Consider the following 22191-nt stretch of genomic DNA (forward strand, 5'->3'; position numbering starts at 1 on the left):
CTGGATCTGCCTGGTGATGCTGGCTCCTGTTGGGTGGTCTCGTGGGTGTCCGTAGACAGGTCAGCCATGCTTTCTGCTCAGCCACTGTGGGCAGTGATTGAGCAAGGCCTGTGGGGGTGATGGTGCCAGTGTACCTGGGGAGGACCGGGGAAGATAAGGAGCATCGAGTCGGCTTTACCCTGAGAGCCTGACCTGGGCTGTGTCCCTGGCTATGACACGGGTGCCCCTCTGGCTGGGAGCAATGTCGAGCAGCGGAGGCTGATGCTTGGAGACGGTGGAATCTTCAGGGATGTTTCTGGGCTGCAGGAAGGACAGCAGGACAGACAGGGAGGGGCGGTGGCGAAGAGTGACCCTTGGGTGTTGCAAGCCTGCTGGGCCCCCGCCCATGATCGCCCAGGAGCTGCAATGAAGTGTAAACCCTCTGCGGGCTCCTCTCTGGTGGCTGCATCCCAGCCAGCCACAGACAGCGATACACAGACCCCAGGATAGGGGGGAAGAGTTTGTCCCTTGGAGCAGAAGCCGGAAGCTGGCGCTGGCTCAGGGCTGCAACCTAGAGCCCCCTGTGAAGGCATGTGGATGGAAGAGGATGGAACCCCTTCCTCCCCGATTTAAGAGCACCCCCCTCCCCATCAGTTCCTGAGAAAAGGGGGACCTATAGGCCCCTGTGGGGAAGGAGGGGGCAGGGGCTGGCCCACCAGGGTTGCAGGCCTGGGCTCAAATCGGAGGCCTGCGGAGAGACACTTGCCAAGGTTTCCTCCGGCTCGTCTGAGCGTCCTTGCTGGGAGATGACAGGGCTGCTTGTGCAGCTGCACAGCCTGGGGGGTGGGGTGGGGGGCACAGGAACCTTGGGCCTGAGTGGGGGCGTCCTGGCCTCAGCTGTCCGCAAGCTGTACAGCTGGCTGGTGGGCACTCCTGGGCACAGTGGGTTCTTTTCAGTCCATCTCCACAAGCAGCGACTTTTCTGTCTTCATATAACAGCTCATTGAGATAGAATCCCCACCCTGTACAATTCACCCATTTAGCGTGTGCATCAGTGGGACTTATTCTCAATGTTGTATCTAGTTTCAGAAAATGTTGCTGTTGAGTCGCTAAGTCGTGTCCGACTCTGACCCCACGGACTGCAGCACGCCAGGCTCCTCTGTCCTCTGCTGTCTCCCAGCGTTTGCTCAAAGTCACGCCCGTTGAGTCGGTGATGCTGTCCAACCATTTCATCCTCTGCCACCCCCTTCTCCTTTTGCCGTCAGTCTTTCCCAGCATCAGAGTCTTGTTTATCCCCCAAAAGGAAGTCCCCTAGGCGTGAGGGCCCAGCCCCTGGCTGCCCCCATCTGCTCTCTGTCTTAATGGATTTGCCTCTTCTGGACATTTCATTTAAATGGACTCGTACCATATGTGGCCTTTCACGTCTGGCTTCTTCACGGAGCATAGTATTTTCAAGGTTCATTGGTTATAGCGTGTCGGGACATCAGCGCTTTTTAAAAATTTTTTTAATTGGAGTATGGTTGATTAACAGTGTTGTTATAATTTCTGCTATACAACAAGGTGAATCGGCCATATGTATACATACATCCCCCTGTCTTGAGCCTCCCTCCCCTAGCCCCACCCCACCCCGCTAGGTCGTCACAGAGCTCTGAGCTGAGCTCCCGTGCTTCATAGCAGCTTCCCACTAGCTCTTTTCCTCACGGTAGTATGTATATGTCAATGCTAATTTTTTTTTTTTTTTTTTTTTGAGTACTGTTGATTTACAGGTCAGTGATAAAGAATCCACCTGCAATGCAGGACACCCAGGTTCGATTCCCAGGTCAGGAAGATTCCCCTGGAGGAGGGCATGGCAACCCACTCCAGTATTCTTGCCTGGAGAATCCCTTGGACAGAGGGACCTGGTGGGCTGCAGTCCGTAGGTTTGCAAAGAGTTAGACATGCCTGAAAGAGACTTAATACGCATACACACATGGTTGATTTACAGTGTTGGGTTAGTTTCTGGTGTACAACAAAGTGATTCAGTTACACACACACACACGCACACACACACATATATATACATGCATACATATTCTTTACATTTATACATTTTTTTCAGATTATTTTCCATTTTAGTTTATTACAATATATTGGACATATTTCCCTGTGCTATACAGTAAGACCTTGTTATCTGTTTTATTTAAAGTAATTTTTATCTGCCAATCCCAAATCCCTAATTTACCTCCCCCTCTTCTGCCTTTGGTATAAGTTTGTTTTCTTTGTCTGTGGGTCTGTTTCTGTTTTGTAAATAAGGTCAAGGTATTATTTTTTAGATTCCACATGAAAGTGATATCCTATGATATTTGTCTTTCTCTGCTGACTTACCTTACGGACTTTGATAATCTCCAGGTCCATCCATGTAGGTGCACGTGGTATTATTTCATTCATTTTTTATGACTGGGTAATATTCCATCCTACACATATACGACATCTTTGCATCCATTCATCTAGGACGTAAGTGCTTTGAATGGCCCACAGTCCGCTATGTAGATTTACCGCATTGTCTTTGTCCTTTCATCCTCGGGTGGACGACCTTTCAGAGGTTTCTTGAGTAGCTGCCTTGTGCCACCCCCTGGCCTAGGAGTTGGGGGTACCGCTGATTCAGCTACATACAACCTTGGGTTTGAAGATCTTGCAAATTCAGAGCAGGGTGGACTCTCCACGTGGAGCCAGAATGAGAATCCGAGGTCCTGGTTCCCAGCCGCAAAGTCTGCAGGGGGCACTGTAGGGTGACTGTGTCACCTACTTGTCCAAACCATGGCCTCTCTGAGCACCAGCTGGGTTCTATTAATATTGGTAATTAGGCTGGATACTGGAAAACTTGAAAGCAAGGACTGTAACAGATACATGCCCACCTGTGTTCATAGCAGCATTATTCATCATAATCAAAAGGTGGAAACCTCTTAAGTGCCCACTGATGAATGAATGGATAAACAATGGAATATTATTCAGACGTGAAAAGGAATGAAATTGTGACACGTGCTGGAGCAGGGGGGAGCCTCGAGGACATGATGCTTGTGAAGGGAGCCTGACACAAAATGACAAATACTTAGAAGTGATTCCATTTATATGAGGTTCCTAGTGGAGCCAGATTCACAGACACAGGACGGAGCCTACGGGGTCGGGGGAAGGGGAGTTGGTGTTTAATGGGCTCAGAGCTTCTTACCAGGATGATAAAAGCGTTTGGAGGTAGATCGTGGTGACGGTTACATGCCATCGTTAATGTAAGTAATGATGCTAACATGAACACTTAACACGGTCAAAGGGGTCAAGGTTGTAACTTGCGTCTGATTTACCGCAGTAAAGAGAGTGATCAGGCTGGAGGGAGGGTGTAAGCCAGCGTGTCAGGTCACCCCGCCCAGTTGGTCACTTGGGCTGTCTTTTCCCAGAGGAGGGTGGCACTGTGGTGGGCGGGGATGTCGCCCTGGGTCTGAGAGGGAGTGGCTGACCCAGTGGAGCAAAAGCGATGCTGTCCTAGGGGTCACCCCCCCCCCCCAACACACACACACATACCCCAGCAAACCTGGCATCTCTCAGAGTGTGGCTCCGGAAGGAGAGGGAGTGGCAGTCTCTGCCGCCCCCTCCATCCCCTTTCCCGAGGATTCCCAAGTAGGAGCAGTGGAGAGCAGCAGCTGGTGGTGCTGTGTGACCTTGGATAAGTTACTTAACTTCTCTGAACATGCGTTTCCCGCTTTTGAAGAGGGTAGCTCCTCTTTCTCTCGTTGCGTGCAGAGGCTGTAGTGAAAGTCATCTTGGATGTAAATGTGAAACTTCTTTTCTGTTAAGAACTTCCTTTTTCCTATTAATAGCATTTGATATAGTTTGAGTATGAAAGAAAAACCTTGGTAACAGGGAAGAGAGTGAGCCATGGGCAGAAGCCATTGGAGGGGGTGGCTTGGACAGAGGTCTTGGGGGTGGGGATGGGTCAGGAGAAGGCAGGTCTGGAGGTGGGTCTGACTTTTCGTGGAGGGGCTGTGGGCAGCTTGGGACAGCAGAACCCCTCCCTCCCTGTGCCCCGCCTTGAGGGTCTTCCCCCAAGACCCCATTCACTCAGTATTGGTTGGGTGTCCCCTCCCTATACGGCTCTGGAGGCTCATTGAGAATCCACACACATCACTGCCATCCTCACTGGAGCTCATGGCCTGTTGGGGGGACATGTTATGTTAATCATCTATCATGAGAGGGAATGTGAAGTTACAGGACCAAATTCATTGATGGGCTCTGGTTGGCCAGACCGCTTCCAGTGTATTTCAGGGGGAAAAAAAAAATCACACCCCATTTGTAAAGTGAGTAGGTTAGACAAGAATTCTGTGCTGTTCAGTATAGTTGCCACTTGCCATGTGTCATTCTTTTTTTTTTTTAATTAAAACAATGTTTTTTAAATTTCTTGTTCATGCTTTGTGGCATATGGGATCTTAGTTCTCTGACCAGGGATCAGACCCTCGCTCGTTGCATTTGAAGGGCAGAATCTTAACTACGGGGCTGCCAGGGAAGTCCCCATGCCATGTATCATTCTTTAAATTGAAATGAATTAAAATTAAATAAAATAAAAAACTGAGGTCCTCCATTAGACTAGCTGCATTTTAAGTGCTCAAATGTCATGTTCGTGAAAACAGTTGGTGGTTCTGAAAAAAATTAAAAATATGACTACCATTTGACGCAGCATTCCCACTGGGTCAAAAATGTTTCAGAAAGCTTTAAAAGCAGGGGCTTGAGATAGTTGTATACCCATGTTCCCAGGCGCTCTGTTCACTAACTAAAATATAGAAGCAAACCAAGTGTCCACTGATGAACGAATTAAAAATATGGTCCATCCATACAGTGGAATATCACTCAGCCTTCAAAAGGAAGGACATCCTGACACCTGCTAGAGTGTGGTTTGACCTTGAGGGCGTTCTCCTTGGTGAAACAAGCCTGTCATGAAAGGATGAATACGGTGTGACTCTGTTGACCTGGGGTGCACAGTAGCTAAATTCATGGAGACAGAAAACAGAATGACGGAGTGGGAGTTCATGCTTAACGGGAACGGTTTCAGTTTTGCAAGATGAGTTAGGAGCTTGGGTGCAGAACAACGTGAATGGACTTAATACTCCCGAGCTGCATGCTTAAAATTGGTTAGATGGATCATTTTGTGTTCTGCAGATTTCACCACATTTTCTGAGAAGTGGCACTCATGGCTGCCTCGCTGGGCGGTACTGGAGTCGCCCGTCTCCACCGTCCCGTCCAGCTGGCTAGAGTCCTCGAGGCTGCAAGCGTCACAGAAATCCTGAGTTTCACAGAAAGCATCTCTGGGCTGGTTGGCCTGCTGGGGGCCTCTACACGCCCCCATGGGGTCCTGAAGGCAGACCCTGAAGCTTCCTATTGGGGTGGGCGGGCATAGCGGGAGGGTTCCGTGTCTGCCTGGTGGAGTGGGGCTTGCCCACCAGGGAGCCTCTCAGAGGAGGGGCCTGGGGGTGGGGGAATGGACCCTCACCTGTGCGGAAGGCCAGGCCCTTTTCTCAGTGGGAAGGATGGCGCTTGTCGCATTTCTATGATTATTTCTCTAGCAGGGCCCTGGTGGGCAGGGGGTTTTGCTTTGGTTTCTGCAGGGGATGTTGGTGCCTGTGGAGGGGCCGGCTGGAGCCTCTCTCTCTCTGCTGCTCCTGGAGCCTGGGGAGAGAAGTAGGGGGTGGTTCAGGGGGCGCTCCCCACCCCCCAAACCCACCCACCCTGTGCTGCTAGGGAGGCGGCGAGGGATGGAGGGAGATGTGGGGGCGGGGTGGGGGGATAGCCCAGTCCTGGGCAGAATGGCTCCCAGACCCGCAGACAGATGGAAGCAATTTTCCGTCACGTGGGGCAGGGCTGAACTGCTGTCCCAAAAGACAGGGCCCCATGTCTGTCTCCAGGAAGCAGCCCCAGAGCCACACGTTCGGGCCAGATGCAGCTCTGGTCTTTGTTTATTTAACGATGCCGGAGCCCGGGGCAGAGTGTTTCTGAGCAGAGGCAATTCCTTCCGGGCCGCGCAGGGAGGAGGCCCCCCCAGGGGCAGTCGAATGTGGGGGATCCCTGCCTCCCGGGCCCTTTGCCTTTCCCCAGCCCGGGGATGGGGTGAGGTGGGATGTGGAACTGAAGCCTCCAGCATCAGCCTGTTGTTAGGAGAGATGTGTGGACCCCCGGGCGGCCGCAGGCCTTGTTATATGTATTATGTTACGTGCTCAGCGCCCCTGTTCTCTGAATTAGGAATGTCTCTGCCTGTTCCAGGCAAAGGATAGGGACTGACTTGGGGATAAACCAGCGACATGCCAATCTCTGCGATTTGCAAGCTAACAGGGCCAGTCGTCTTTCCACTCTTACTGGCCTGGGCATGCGGGAAGGAGAGGGTGCTGGCCCCCGTCTCAGCTCCCTCAGAGGCTCCTGAGGCAGCTGCAGAGGTGCGGCCTGGTGGGTGGGGTGGAGTCCGGTTATTTCCCCAGGAAACCAAAATGCAGTTTATCTGAAAGCTCGGCAGTGACCCTCCTGGCCTGGCGACCTGTGTCCTGCTGCCTCCAGGGGCAGGGGCAGGAGGGGATGGGTGGGAGGGCGTGTTTGGGAAGGCTGCTTGCCCACCTTGGCAGTGGGGTATGCCCCCTGGAGAGGTGGGCACCTGGGCGGGGGGGACCTGATGTGTTGGAAACCAACAGCACTCCCTCCCTGAGGGCTGTGGGAGGGGCTCACGGGCAGAGGGGGAGTGTTTGGACTCGCTGGGTGGTCGTTTCCCATGAGCTCAGGGTGCTGGGAGAAGAGACTTGATCCTTCCTAGGAGGCAGGATGAAGCTGAAAATCCTTCTTAGCGGGCAGAGGGGGTGGGAAGAGCTTGGACCCGCGGGGGCAGGGGAGGGGTGGGGAGGGCCGTCGGGGAAGGGTGTGGTCTGGGTGTGCATGTCGTGGGGGCGGGCTCACTGGGATGTGGCCGACCCTGGTGGGGAACCCGCACGGTCCTGAGGGCCCTGACCAGCCCCGCAGGCCGGGTGCCCCTGGGGACCCCACTGGGAGCTTTCTGGGCATCTCCCCCACCCCCCAGGCCTCCAGCTGGGTCACGTGGACTCTCAGGGCAGCCCAGGAGGAGAGGAGGAAGGCTCTGACCTGTAGACCGAAGCAGCCTGAGTTATTTTGAGCAGCTCGGTCCCATCTGCCCGTCTGCAGACCTGAAAGCAAAACGGCCTCCCAGGCTGTGGGTGTGGGGCCCCGCAGGCGCTGGGCGGCCAGAGGCAAGACACGTGGATCCAGTCCGGGGCGGGAGGCAGGGGCAGTACCCACAGGTGCCGCCCATGGGCCCTCCCCTTCCTGCCGTCGCCCAGGAACCACTGTGCCCGGAGGAGCTGGCTCTGCGTCCCGGCCCCCTGGCTGCCAAAGAGCGCCCCTCCTTCAGCACTCCCGCCAGCCCAGGGCCACTGCAGGTGCTTGGGACTGGCCACGGCTCGTTCCCTCCGTCCTCCCTTCAGAAGGCCGCCCTCTCCGTTGTCCTGGCTCAGGACTTGAGTTGTGGGGTGAGGCTTTGTGGGTCAGGCGGACAGTGGCAGGACAGCCCAGGCCGGGGGGTCTGGCCCTGGGGCGTTCCTCTGGGGGTCTCTTGGGCAGCTGAGCCTCAGTTTCCCCCACCTGCTGTGTGTCCCCTGCCGCCCCCTAACGTGCCAGCTCCTCTTCCTGCAGCCACCGAGGCAGCTCCCAACAGCGCTGGTGAAATGGCCGACACCCCCAGAGATGCCTCACTCAAGCAGCCGCCCGCGCCGCGGAACGAGAAGGCCCCCGTGGACTTCGGCTACGTGGGGATCGACTCCATCCTGGAGCAGATGCGCAGGAAGGCCATGAAGCAGGGCTTCGAGTTCAACATCATGGTGGTGGGTGAGTCCCCCGCTCCCATCCTGTGAGCCGCCCAGAGCCACTCAAGGAAGCCCCCCTTCCCCACGCTGGCCGGCCACACAGGCTCTTGTAAAACGGGGTGACAGGCCTGGCCTGCAGGACAGACGAGCGTGCGGACTCTTCTACCGAGGTGATCCTCAGCGGCGGGGAGCCCGGCCCCCAGGACTTTGGGCTGGAACCCTGCAGTGTGGGTGGTCTCGCGGTGAGGGATACAGACCCTCCCCGCCGGGGTCCCAAGGTGGGGGGCTCTGTAGGGCTTTTCCACCAAACCTCACCAGGATCCTGGTGTGTGCCACAGCTGAGGGTGGACCTTGCTGGTGGGGGCCAGCCCCCACTTTCTCTCCCCAATGCTGTCTGCCTATCAGCTCCTCCCGGGAGCCCCGGGACCTTCGTGGGGCAGTTTGACCACCCTGTGGTCAGAAGGCAAGGGGGCCATGTCCCGCTCTGCCATAGAGTACAGCGAGAGCTTGGCCACTGCCCAGGCACCCAGCCCTTCCTGCCTCCTGACCGCCTCTGACCCGGAGCCCCATCAAGGAGAGCTGGGGGGTGACGCCCAGGCCTCGCCACCCCCCAGGCCCTTGAGCTACCATCTCTGGAGCACCCTGCCGACCAGCCGTGTTCTCTCCCCAGGGCAGAGCGGTTTGGGAAAGTCTACCTTGATCAACACCCTCTTCAAATCCAAGATCAGCCGGAAGTCAGTGCAGCCCACCTCGGAGGAGCGCATCCCTAAGACCATTGAGATCAAGTCCATCACACACGGTGAGAGCCAGGCGGGGACTGGGGGAGGGGTACCGAGTCAGGTTCCTTGGGGCAGCACCTCTGGGTAGGTTGAGACTTGGAGTGTGGTGGTGGAGGGCGAGGGGTCAGAGATGCTCTCCAGGATCCCTGCAGGCCCTGGCCAGAGCCCCCTGGAGACAGCTGTTTCCCACCAAAAAGCACGGGCAGGGGGCTTCACTGCTGCACACTGGTGTCTCCCTGGCATCATCCCGGGGGCGCTGCCGGGGGGCTGCTTTGGGGCAGGGTGGCCCCCGGTCGGTGGGGGCGGGGTGGTTATGTGCATAGGTCCCAAGTCTCTCCCCTGAGCTTGGTAGGGGCTGTGATTGTCTACAGATATTGAGGAGAAGGGCGTCCGCATGAAGCTGACGGTCATCGACACGCCGGGCTTCGGGGACCACATCAACAATGAGAATTGGTGAGGGGACCTCTGCCCCTGACGGAAGAGTCCTCACGGGGCTGCTGGGAATCTTGCCCCTCCCACCCCCCAGGGGTCATAGGTCACCCTGGAAGGCGGGGTCACAACCTGGGAGGCTGTTTCAGGCCTCTGTTGTGCTCAGGATCTCAGGTGGTACCCACCACACCCCCACCCCCCGCTTCCTGGTGTTGGGCGGAGACTTGGGGGATTGGGGTCCTGCAGGTGAGGATGGGGGTGGGGCAGGAGGTTGCTCCCCCAGTTGGGGTGTTGGGAGTTCCATGCTCGCTGACTGGGTCCCCTCCATGCAGCTGGCAGCCCATCATGAAGTTCATCAACGACCAGTACGAGAAGTACCTGCAAGAGGAGGTCAACATCAACCGGAAGAAGCGCATCCCGGACACCCGCGTCCACTGCTGCCTGTACTTCATCCCCGCCACCGGCCACTCGTACGTGCCCCGGCGCGCTCTGGGGCTGGGTGGGTCGCGGGCCGCAGCCTGAGTGCCCCCAATCTCCTTCTGGCCCCCACACTGCGTCCCACCCACCTGTCCACTATCCAGCTTGCCCAGGAGGGCAGAGGACCACTGGCTGGCTGGGCCCAGGGTGGTCCGGAGCCTGGGCTGTGCCTTCTCAGGGCAGGCGTTCTGGCAGGCGGGCAGAGACTCTCCAGCTGTGTGTCTTTAGCACTTACCTGCCCCTCAGTGCGGGTTACTAGTCCATAAGGGGAGTGCTGACGATGCGATAACAGACCCCGGCAGGGAGCCCTCCACACACACCCAGGAAGGTTTAGAGCACAGAGGGCAGTGGGCTTGGCCCCAGGCAGGGCTGGATAAGGGTTGTTAGTCGAGGGCACCTTGGAGAGAGATGCTTTCTCCCACCAGTTCCATCTGCAGCTACAGATTACGTACAAGTCAGTGAGGCTGGCGTGGGGTGGGTGCCCTGGAGCAGAGGTCGGGGGTCTCCTCGCCTCCTTTGAGCTGGGGTGGTCTCCCTCATGAGGGCAGATGGGCTCTTTGATTGTTTAGAATGTTAATTGTGCCTGTGAGTAAGGCCAGTGTTATTTTTTATATTTTTTTCTTTAAACGTGTGTGTGTATATGCGTGCTCAGTCGCTTCAGTTGTGTCTAGCTCTTTGTGACCCCATGAACTGTAGCCCGCCAGGCTCCTCTGTCCTTGGGGATTCTCCAGGCAAGAATACTGGAGTGGGTTACCATGCCCTCCTCCAGGGGATCTTCCCGACCCAGGGGTTGAAGCTGCGTCTCCTGCACTGCAGGTGGATTCTTCACCCACTGAGCCACCTGGGAAGCCCCTTTTTAAAACACACCCATTTTAAAATTTTATATATTTATTTTTGGCTGTGCTGGGTCTGTTGCCGCTCGGGCTTTCTCTAGTTGCGGCAAGCGGGGGCTACTCTGTGTGGTGCACGGCTTCTCATGGTGGAACACAGGCTCTAAGGCACGAGGGCTGCAGTACTTGCAGCATGCGGGCTCAGTGGTTGTGGCACATGCGCTTAGTTGCCCTGCAGCATGTGGAGTCTTCACTGACCAGGGATTGACCTGTGTCTCCTGCACTGGCGGGCGGATTCTCATCCACTGCACCACCGGGGAAGCCCCAGATGGGCCCTGGATGGCCTCACAGACCTCTTGTCCTTGGTTCCCTGTGGCTCCATCTGCACCTGATACCCCGAGGTGTCTTTCCACACCCTGGTGGGCACCCTCGGGCTGGTCCTGAATCAGGACGTGGGAAGGAGGTGAGCCCAGCACCCAGTGGACCCTGGGAGTGAGTGGGGGAGGCAGCGAGGCTGGACAGAGGGGGACTGCTGGGGCCCGGGGTCTGGCTGGTCACCATGGCCTGAGGCTCTGCCTCTGACTGTTCTACACTCGGCTCTACTAGAAGCCGGAAGCCTGGGGTTGGGGGGCCAGCCTCGCAGGCAACGGTTATAGGAAGGAACCGGCAGAAACCGCGGGCCTCACCTGGGGGCCTTTGTGGGAAACCAAGCAAGTCCAGAGCCACCCTCAGCGAGGGTCTACGCGGGGGCGGGGGACTCAGCCACGAGTCCGACCGCAGCTGGTCCAGGCTTTGCTCCACCAAGGCGACGCTGAAACCAGGGAGCTGTGACCCAGCGGGGTGCCACGCCGTCCCCTCCCCCAGACCCCGGGCCCTGGGATCCAGGCGGCTCCTCCCCATCCCCGTTCGGACATCCTCCCGGGGCCCGCCTCGCCCTCACACCGAGTCTGTGACCGACTCCGTGCGGGGACAGCAGGGACAGCTCTGCTCCTGGTGGGAAGGCGGTGCCTGCCATTCAGCAGTCCTGCAGCCCTGCCCCCGCGATTGCTGAGAACAGGTCTCGGGTCTGGGTAGGGGGCATGAGGAGAGGCTGAGGGGTAGCCTTTCCCTGCACCAGACCTTGGGCACCTGGAGCCAGTGGGCAAGGGGCCTGGGACGCCCCCGACAGCAGCCCCCCAGCTCATCCCGGGAAGTGGGGCTGAGTGAGCTCCCATCTCCCCCCATACATTGACGCCCCACAATCTGATGGCCCTCTGAGCTGGTGGCAGTCTTTCTCCGAGTGCACACACTGGGGGCTTTGGGAGCTCATGCCCAGGCTGCTTGGAGCTGGTCTGGCCCCCCTTCCCCCCCTCCCCCGGTTCAGTGTGGCCCAGAATTCTTTTCCTTTTTCTGTCCCTCGCTGGTGCCTTGGCTGGCGCTCAGCCCACAGCTTGGACCTTGTCAGCGTGCACCCACCTGGGAGGCCCCACAGGTATCCTGGGGGCCTCCCCTCAGCTCCCTCCAGGCAGGAGTGGGCCCCCTCTCCGCGTTTCTGTCCCCGTTCCATGTCCCTGCCCCCACACCCTCATCCGTGTCCCTCTGCTCCAGCCTCAGGCCCCTGGACATCGAGTTCATGAAGCGCCTGAGCAAAGTGGTCAACATCGTCCCGGTCATCGCCAAGGCCGACACGCTGACCCTGGAGGAGAGGGTCTACTTCAAACAGCGGGTAGGGCTCTGCCTCCGCCTGCCACCCACCTTGGTGGGAGCAAGGCCATCAGACAAAATCCCCAGTTTTTGTTAGATGGAAGAGACGGTTTTCATCAGGGGACAGATGGTCGCTTCCTTCCCAGTCGCTGTCCCACTTGGACTGCTGTCCAAACAAGAGGGTGAACCCTGGGCCCCTGCAGAGCCTCCTCCTCTGAGGAGAGAGACTCCTCACTCTAATTCTCAAAGCTCCACCCACAATCCCTTAGGTGTCAGGGATTTTCCCAGCGTGCTTAGGGGAGGACAGTGGCCTGGCAATGGATGTGTCTGTAGGGAGAAAGAACAAGGAATCCCCCAAAGCTGCACCCGGGCATTTGTCTGCCCTCAGGGTAGAGATGACAGCTGTTCATGGGCGTTTTCACTGATCACCATCCGTATGGACAGCTGTTGCAGTATGGGCCGCTGCAGTGAGAGGGTTTCCAGCTGGAGCTCAGGATGGGGAGGACTCAGCAATCCTGAGTGATTTTCTTGGGGGTGTGATGAGCTGGAAGGCAAGGACAGGGAGATGCCCCGTGCCTGGGATGGTGACCCTGGGTCCCTTGGGCGGCTGCAGTCTCCTGGCAGGGAGGTCTGCAGCTGCCCCTCCTCCACTCCAGAGGCACAAGAACTGGAGTATCAGGGTTACCAGCCCCCCAGAACCCACCCCTGACTCTGAGCCTGGGGCCACTTGCTTTGTGGAGGTCACAGCGTGGGCATATCCCAGTGGGTTGTCCAGTTTGCTTCATGCACGGTGCCCACATCTCTCGCCTCTGGACCCCAGATCACTGCGGACCTGCTGTCCAATGGCATTGACGTGTACCCCCAGAAGGAGTTTGACGAGGACTCTGAGGACCGGCTGGTGAACGAGAAGTTCCGGGTGAGGGCACCGACCAGACTGCTGTTCCCAGAGCCCCTCACTTCCTGCTAGAGGACACGGGTGGGGGGCTTTCCAGGGGTCCAGGAAAACGGGTGGGATGGTCTTGAGCCATAAGGAAGTGTTATCTGGGCGTGGAGGGGTCGGAGCCAGAGGATCCACATGCAGCCCTCTCAGGCCAAGGGGTCTCAGGGCTGGGGGCCCGACTCAGGGCAGCTCCTGCCAGGGGCCCAGGGAGTGGACCAGTCTTTGCACACGCAAGTGACCGATGCCTCCTGCCCCTCACCCAGGAGATGATCCCGTTTGCTGTGGTGGGCAGTGACCACGAGTACCAAGTGAATGGGAAGAGGATCCTTGGAAGGAAAACCAAGTGGGGCACCATCGAAGGTAATGGCTGAGCTGACGCCAGGGCTTCCAGACAGGTCAGGAGGAAAGCTGCTTCTGCTACCCAAGAGCTATGCACCTGGGCCTGACCTGGCTCTCTTGGGACCTCGTCTGCTGCCCGTTCAGCCACAGGAAGGGCTCCTGTGGTTCCTGCTTGGTGGAGGAAATGAGGGACTAGGTGTCTTGTCCGGGGCCCACAGCCATTAGCTGATGGAGCCATGCCTCTGTCCCAATCCCCCACATCCAGGCAGGAAGGAGGTGTGACGGGCTTTGCCAGGGTCCTGGTGCTGGGGTTTTCCAGGCGTGCTGTGTGAGCCTGGACAAGTCACCCCACCTCTCTGGGCCTGGGGAAAGGGCTGGGCTGGAGTTCTGTCCAGCTGAGAGCCAGATGCCCTCCCCACTCCCTGTCCCCTTGGAGTTCCAAGACCCCCACGTCTTCATGTCCTGCGGCTTCTGCAACAGACCAGCACAGACTGGGTGGCTTAAAACAGAAGTTCATCCTCAGTGTTCTGGAGGCCTCGAGGGAGACTCTGTTCCCTGCCGGCCTCCTAGTGGCTGCCGGCTGGCCTTGGCTTGTAGGTTCAGCCCTGCGGTCTCTGCTCTGTCTTCCTCTGTGCTCCTGTCTTTCTTCTGAGAACACTTGTCACGGGCCTTAGGGTCCCCCCCAAATCCAGGATGATCCCCTCTTGGGGTAGATTTATTTATTTATTGCTGCATTGGGTCTTAGTTGTGGCACTCAGGAGCCCCCTGGCATGTGGGGTCTTAGTTCCCCAACCAGGGATCAAACCTGCATCCCCTGCATTGGAAGGTGGATTCTTAACCACTGGACTACTGGGGAAGTCCCTGAAATCCTTACTTTAATTACACCTTCACAGACTCTTTCCAAACCAGGGTTGGGAGCTGGACGTCTGGGGGACACCATCAAACCCACTACAGGTGGCCATGACCCTAGGTGGGGTGGACCTGGGCATTTCCTTACCCCTCTCTCTGTTCTGTCCTTCCCTCTTTAGAACAGATTAAAATGGACCACTTTGTTCCTTGTTCACTTGGCTGCAAGGCCCAGCATAGAGAAGGAAGCAGAAAATCCAGCAGTTGCTTTCAACTCCCAACTGCTACTACCCCATCCCACACCCAGCTCATGACCTTGGGCATGTCCCTGTGACCTTGGGCATGTCCCATCATCCCTTGGGTCCTGTTTTTGCCATCCATAAAGTGAGCGCCATGTGCCAAGAGTTTAGTGAAATCAGAGAATGTCTCAAAGACCATCGGAGCTGTCAGAACAGCAGATACTTTCATTTTTCATATACTTTTCATGGTATCAGCAGTGAGTGATATAATGAAAACTGATCTAGTGGATCTCTCCCAGGCTCATTTTACCTGGATTATTGTTAAATTCCCTCACCGCCCTGTCCCCCCTAGATGTCTCAATTAGGCTTCATCCTGGGCTCATCCCGTCTTGGCCCCGCCTCTTCCATTTCTCCTCTTTCTGAAATCTTGCTGTTTAGAAACTTTTTTGTAAAGTGTGTTGAAGGATTTGGGATAAGAAGGGGCCAGTGGGGCTTCTTCCCTGGCAGTCCAGTAGTTAAGACTCCACACTTCCACTGCAGGGGGCACGGATTTGATCTCTGGCTGAGGAACCAAGACACCACACGCCACGTGGCGCAGCGCGAGTACATTTGAAAAAGAGAAAAAGAAAAAGAAAGGGCCGCTGGGGAGGGGCGGGGAAGGGCAGCCCCGCCTCTGATGGCCTCTGCTGCCCTCTGGCGGCCAACTCGGGCCCTGCCGGCAGCCGGTAAAGAAAGCTGTCAGGAAATTGCTGGGAAATTAGGAAGTTTGGTTTTCTGTGTCTCTGCTCTCCTGGTCTGGCCTGGATCCTGCGCTTCGAATGAACTGTGCGTCGCTGTGGTGCTTCCAGGGTGGTGATGAGAAACAGCCCCCATGGAACCTGTTAAGATGGTGGCGGGAGATGGTTCTGACATCCCAGCAGCTTTCGTGAGGTCCCAGAAGGAGTTTCTGCCATTAGAGTAGTTGAACTTCCCCAAGACACTGGCTTTTTTTTTAAATCTCTGGGGCCTTGTGAATTGGGAGCTGACCGAACAGCAGGCCACTCTGTGCCTCTCCCCATCCCCACCTTCTCCAGCCCCAGTTCTCTCTTCTGCCTCCTCCTGGGTTGCACACCACCATCCTGAGGTACTTTATTTTTCCTTGGAAGCTGCCCGAATGTTTTCAGAGGAGGGCGGGTGTGATAAAGTACACAGTTAACTCATTTTATCCTGAGAGGTGGGAGGCATTATTATGCCCATTTTACAGATGAGGAAGTGGAGGCTCAGAGAGGCCAGAATGACTTGCCCAACATGGGATGCAGTGGTCAGACAGTCACTTCAGGTTCAGAGCCCCATTCTTCCATTTACCGTCAGTGCTTCTCCAAGTTAGATGGAAAGGCTGCGTGAGAGTCAGCCAGCAGACGATTCTCCTGCGGGTACAGCCCTGAGGGGTAGGGGATGGGAGAGGAAGGAGGGCAGGGATGCGGAGGGCAGAGCCCTCCACAAAGCAAGTGAAGTCCAATCAGAGCCCTGGAGGGCTCGGCACAGGAGTGGGGGTGTGCGTGCATCCTCAGTCCCTGCATGGAGTCGTGTCCGACCCTGTGTGACCCTATGGGCTGCAGCCCGCCAGGCTCCTCTGTCCACGGGGTTCTCCAGGCTGGAATGCTGGAGTGGGTTGCCATGCTCTCCTCGAGGGAATCTTCCTGATTCCAAGGGTCAAACCCTTGCATCTCTTCTGTCTACCTGCATTGGCAGGCGGGTTCTTCACCACTAGTGCCACCCGGGAAGCCTGAGTTGGGGGGCGGGGCACTCGGCCTTTTACCACCCTGGCCCCCCTGCCGGCTGTCAGTCAGTCAGTCAGTTCAGTCGCTCAGTCGTGTCCGACTCATTGCGACCCTGTGGACTGCAGCACGCCAGACCTCCCTGTCCATCACCAACTCCCGGAGCTTACTCAGACTCACGTCCATCACGTGGGTGTTGCCATCCAACCATCTCATCCTCTGTCATCCCCTTCTCCTCCTGCCTTCAATCTTTCCCAGCATCAGGGTCTTTTCCAATGAGTCAGTTCATCGCATCGGGTGGCTAAAGTATTGATTGGAGTTTCAGCTTCAGCATCAGTCCTTCCAATGAATATTTAGGACTGATTTCCTTTAGGATGGACTGTTTGGATCTCCTTGCAGTCCAAGGGATTCTCAAGAGTCTTCTCCACTACCACAGTTCGAAAGCATCAATTCTTTGGCACTCAACTTTACAGTCCAACTCTCACATCCATACATGACTACTGGAAAAACCATAGCTTTGACTCCACGGACCTTTGTCAGCAAAGTAATGTCTCTGCTTTTTAATATGCTGTCTAGGTTGGTCATAAATTTTCTTCCAAGGAGCAAGCGTCTTTTAATTTCATGGCTGCAGTCATCATCTGCAGTGATTTTGGAGCCCAAGAAAATAAAGTCTCTCACAGTTTCCATTGTTTCCCCATCTTTCTGCTGGCTGTATCGACCCTCTAACTTTGAGAATGGCCCTGCTGCCCTAGGATGGGGAAGCCTGGATCTAGGAGCCAGGCTTCACGGGCCATGGAAGCTGGGCAGACCTGCTTTTTTTCCCTCCACTCTCTGAGCCCCACCTCCCTGTGACCACAAATGAGAAGTCTTAGTCGCTCTCCTGTAGAGTGTGTGGAGGCTGGGGATTCTTTCCCGTGGACCGGATATCCCTACAGAACCGTAGAGGACAGCCTCCCTGAGTCCAGGTGATGCCACTCACCACCCTTTAAAAGGTGACTGGCAGCTGATGACCAGGCAGCAGGCAGACAGTCTCCATGCAGCACTGGGCATCACTGGCCTGCTCCGGGGTGCCTGTGGGGACCGCTCCCTGCCTGTCCTCCCACATTACAGCGCCAGCTTCTGTCTTCAGCTCGTGCTCAGCACTCCGAGGGGCCTTAGTGTGTCCTTGTGTGCCCCTTCCCAGGCAGCCTATGACTCAGTTTTGCTGGCTCTTGAGCTCAGTGCAAGCGGTCATCCCCAGTGCGCGACCTCTGTACATGTGTCTCCTTGCACGTGGGGGAGAAACCCCAGCCCCAGTTCCTGCCTCGTTCTGTTCCCAGCACCCCTCTCATCTTCAGGTCTCCCCTGGGACACCCCCAGGACCCCACGGAGGAGCAGCGGGCCCCCTCCTGCTTAGCATAGTGCTCTCTCCCCCGCAGCTGCCTTGCTGGGTGACATCTCCCCGGGGTGCAGGAGCTGAGGCGCCGGCTGCTCTCCTGTGGCCCCCCTGCCCGGCCCATCTCCCCGCCCAGCATTGCCCGGGGGCCTTTCCCCATCTTAAAGCTCCTTCTCTCTCCTCTGCAGTCGAGAACACCACTCACTGTGAGTTTGCTTATCTGCGGGACCTCCTTATCAGGTGAGAGCCGGGCGGTCCGGGGCTTGGCTGGGGAGGGACTGACAGCCCAGAAGGGGCCTCCACCAGGGCTTCGGGCAGTGGGCGAGGGCAATGGGCCAGCCGGCGGAGGTCTCGCCAGTGCGCCCTACCCATCTGCCTTCCAACTTGGGGCCCCATTGTCTTAAAATGCCTTCTTGGAAATGAAGCAAGCAGTGAAAATCTTTACTTTTACTTGGGGGAGGGTTGAGTTTGCATCGCTACAGCCTGAGCCCCAGGAGGTCTCGGGTGCTGGGTATGTGTCGGGGACCCCACCACTTGTCCTCTGACCTGGTGGAGACCCCACCTCAGTTTCCTTGAGCCCAGGCAAGGAGGAGCCTGTCCTCAGCCCAGGTGGTAAGGCCTGGGCCTGGGCAGGTGAACAGAGAAGATGGGGGCTCCCTCCGGGATGCCGGGGGCTCCCAGCTCCTGAGCCAGCAGGATGGATGCTAGGGATGAAGTGAGTAGGAGGGACGGGACCATCTTGGCCTCCAAGTTGGGGGAGGATACGGCTTCCGGGAGCTAGCCACCCTGTACTGGAGAGCCTGGCTGCGGAAGGACGCCCTTCTGACACCCCCTTTCCAAACCTGCCCTGATGGTCCATGGAGAAGGGACGCTTGAACACATGACCAGCAGGGGTGCCAGTACGTGCCACCCCCAGGCTCTTACCCGTCTGCTGCAGGCCGCTGCCCCTTACCTGCCCGCACACCTGCTCTTCTGAACCAGAGCAGGGACTTTCCAGCCCTGCCCCCTGCCGGGGCCTCTGCACTCAGCCTGTCCCTGAACTGGCGATTGAGTTGACACAGAGAAAGGGGGATGTGTTGGAACACGTGGTCCTGAACGTGGCTGGGGTTGCCATGGAGATCGGCCTCCTCACCCCCACATACTCCTGTCCAGGCTTGGTCTGTCTTGGTGGGGCTAAAGCGCCGCACTGGGGAACCCGCGCCCCCCGGGGAACCGTGTAGTCGGGATTGGGAGTGGGGAGGGCAGGCTGAGTGAGCAGGACCCCCGCCCCGCGCCCTGGCCCCCCTTGTGACCCCTCCCCCGTGCCCCCCCCCAGGACACACATGCAGAACATCAAAGACATCACCAGCACCATCCACTTCGAGGCCTACCGCGTGAAGCGTCTGCACGAGGGAAGCAGCGCCGTGGCCAACGGCGTCGAGGAGAAGGCGCCCGAAGCCCAGGAGATGTAGACGCCGCCCGCCCCGGGACCCTACCCCGAGTCTTTACCATCTCCCGCCCCCACCGCCCGCCCCATTTTTATTTTATATAATTTTCTCCGTGTGTCCTCGATCTCGCCCCTTTACACCTGCCGAGTAACAAGATGATGAGTGCCCCCTGAGAATGTTTATTAGCCCACTGACTACGGGGACCAGGGCTGGGGAGGGCGGGGGGCGGCTCTCTGGCCGACCCTGACGTCCAGAAGGGGTGGGAGGGCCACTGACTCAGATCCCACCCTGCCTCCACTCCAGGCCCAGCTCCCCGGGGCCAGGAGTGGCCCCCAGCTCTTAGAGCCCCCGTGGAGCATGGCGGGGTGGTGCCCGCGGGAGGATTGGACCCTGCCGGTGGACTTGGGGCCCCTTCCTGCCCCCGCCTCCCTGCACGCTGCGGGGGAGCCCCCGAGCCTGCCCCTAGGGGAGAGCAGTTCATTCCATCAGACCCAAGTTGCCCATTGGCTGCTGCCCGCCCTCCAACCCGCCCGCAAGCCTGTCCTGGAGCAGAAAGTGCCTTTATCTCAGCCGTCCACGCGAGCCACCAGCTCTCCCCAGCTGTCCCCTTGGGCGGGGAACTGGGACAAAGTGGAGAGACGGAGATGTGTCTTCATCTCCCGTTGTGTCCCGCCCCCTTCCCCACTGCCCCCTCGCCACCCACCCCCCCACCGCTGGAATTTGATTGAGGATTCAAAGGAAGCAAAAGATGCAGCCTACTCCACCCTGATTTTTGGGAAGGTCCAAGCGAGTGAATCTGGTAGAGGAGATGAGGAGGAAGTGAAGTGCTGGCAGGTACCAGAAGGAAGTGGGGGGCGGGGGGCAGTGTGAACCACGGCTGGGGGTGCTCTGAGTGGTGCCGGCCCTGCCCTCACCCCGTGTGACCAGGGAAGCGTGTCTGTCTGTCTGTTTAGACATCCATTCGGCCCGAGACGCTCTGGGTTAAGCGAATGCCCAGTCGGCTGCCCCAGACACACAGCCCTCCCGACCGAGGCCTGACTGACACCACGACCAGGGAGGTGGGAGGCCAGGCAAGCCTGACTGTGTATCGCCCTGATGTGCCTGGGGCCCTGCACCTCCCCCGCCCCCAGAGCCCATCGTGAAGGCCCCCAGAGAGGGATTGATCAGGGGTCAGGTGTCCACAGCCCACAGTTGGGCTCCACGTCCTCACGGCCCCGGGCTGGGGAGCTCAGACACGGGACGATGATCCGTGACCGTCTGCAGGCCCCAGGCTGGCTTCTTGCAGCCCATGACGAGGTGGGAGGGGTGGGTGCAGACCGAGTGGTGTGTGTGTGTGTGCGCGTGCACATGTGTGTGTGTAGCTCATTGCTTCACGTGTTTACTCCCTCCCCATCTAAGAGAGGAAGGACCCCTTGGCGGAAACAGTTTACTTGCCGACTTGCCATTTTTGCCAAAACCAAGATGTTGAAGGATGCGTCCGTCGCCAGCGTCGGGGTCCCGGCCGTGGGGCAGCCTCTGCGGTCTGGGTCCAGCCGCCCCGTCTTGGGATGCCTTCGCTTCCTCCTCTGTAGCCAGATTTTGAAAACTTGTTAGTTTCACTGGGATCTGTTCCACAGTGGCCTTTCGCTATGTGCCTCCTGAGAAATTCGTCTCTTTTTGTATAAATAACAAAGTGTTGAAAATGTATTTCCTGAAATAAATGTTCCAAATGCAAACCCGGAAGACTCTAGAGTGGGGATTTTTTTTTTTCTCTCTTTTCTGACCCCAAAAGCTCGGCGCTCCTTTGATGAGTGTGAAGATAGCGTGGAAGTGATCACTGGGGAATTGTTTCATCTCCTTTTGGGAGAAAGAAAGGTTTCAGGGACTTAGAAGCACTGATTTAAGGGGATGATTGAAAAGCGAACAGAGTCTTAATTTATTCATTAAAAGGAGGCTTTGAAGGCATTCCACCGGGCGGTGCTGTGCGCTGCTTCTATGACTGTATCCTGGAAATAATATTTTTCTTCTTAAAATCGAAGTCTGTTGCAGTGAATCCTATGAGCTGGTCAGTGTTTGGCAATCATTTCATACCAATTTATTTCAAAAGAACTCAGTCACCAGAAGACTGGAATAAAAGAGGCTGCCCTGAGAGGTTTTTCTGCATCCCGACTGGGGCATCTAGATGGGGGATCTGGGTATTTCTTAGCTGTGTGCAGGCTTTACCAGTCCCTTTCTCCCTCCTGGTGGGGTGGCCTGAGGCAGCCATCACAAGCCACGCCAAAGTGGACAGCTTAAAACAACAGAAATGGATTTTCTTGCAGTCTGGGGGTCAGACATCCAAGATCATGTGTCGGCAGGGCGAGGCTCCCTCTGAAGGCCTGGGGAGGAGCCTTCCCGCCTCTTCCAGCTTGGGTGGCTGGTAGTTCCAGTCTCTGCTTCGGTCCTCTCCTGGTGTTTCTCATTGGCTCTCAGGCCCACCCTAATCCAGGGTGACCTCATCTCGGTTCTTACCTTAACACTGCAAAGACCACGTGTCCACCTGAGGCCACGTTCCGAGCGGACGTTGACTTGCGGGGTCGGGGGGGAATCACTGTTCAACCCACGACACCCCCATTCCTGCCCCCATCCAGCCTCGGGGGGAGCAGAAAAGCCCTGAGCTGGGACTTGGGTGACTTGGGCTCGAGCCTCTGCCACCAACAGGCCGGGTGGGGTGGCCTCAGGACCATCTCTGCCCCTTGGGGCCTCCCTGCCCCTTCGGTTGGGCAGGTTGGCTCGTTAGGGAGAGGGCAAGCGGACTTTCGTCTCCAAATGAACGGATGAACCGTGACCACACGGATGAAGTAGATGGCTCCGTGTGGACATAATCCATCTATTTCAGGATCTGAGGTATGTCATTGACACCTGTGTGTGCTGTGGGTCCAGGCGCGGGCGTGGGGGTTGCCCACCAGTGGGGCTGCAGCCCTCGTGGCTGGCATCTCAAGGCTGTCCTGGCTCCCCCCGGCCCCTCAATCCCTGTAACTCTCAGCAGTCCCTGAACCTGAAACGCCCCTCCCTCCTCCAGACTGAAACGGTCCCCGCTGCCACCCCTGCCGCCACACCTGTCTAGCAGTGTCTGTCTCTGGCCCTGACCCTCTGGGGCCGACACCCTCTCCAAGCCCTGCTCTCGGCTCAGAAATCCTGCTCGTCCCCCCAGGGGCCCACTGACCGAGTCCAGCCTGCTCCCTGACCCTTGGGC

General features: G+C 57.4%; 1 protein-coding gene across 9 annotated transcripts in view; it reads left to right on the forward strand.

Moving 5' to 3' along the window:
- Positions 1–20699, forward strand: part of SEPTIN9 (septin 9) — a 177138-nt gene extending 156439 nt beyond the window's left edge. For 8 of the 9 annotated variants that reach the window (XM_065911007.1, XM_065911011.1, XM_065911009.1 and 5 more), the window contains 9 exons: positions 7687–7878; positions 8527–8655; positions 9007–9088; positions 9397–9534; positions 11959–12076; positions 12875–12970; positions 13258–13354; positions 17739–17790; positions 18866–20699. In XM_065911007.1, the coding sequence (XP_065767079.1) occupies positions 7687–7878; positions 8527–8655; positions 9007–9088; positions 9397–9534; positions 11959–12076; positions 12875–12970; positions 13258–13354; positions 17739–17790; positions 18866–19001 (1040 nt within the window). In that variant the 3' untranslated portion in view covers positions 19002–20699. The remainder of the gene's footprint in view (positions 1–7686; positions 7879–8526; positions 8656–9006; positions 9089–9396; positions 9535–11958; positions 12077–12874; positions 12971–13257; positions 13355–17738; positions 17791–18865) is intronic. The other variant, XR_010659765.1, reaches the window with a different exon arrangement.
- The last annotated feature ends 1492 nt before the right edge of the window (positions 20700–22191 follow it).

The sequence above is a fragment of the Muntiacus reevesi genome, chromosome 18 (assembly GCF_963930625.1).
Source record: "Muntiacus reevesi chromosome 18, mMunRee1.1, whole genome shotgun sequence".
Lineage (NCBI taxonomy): Eukaryota > Metazoa > Chordata > Mammalia > Artiodactyla > Cervidae > Muntiacus > Muntiacus reevesi.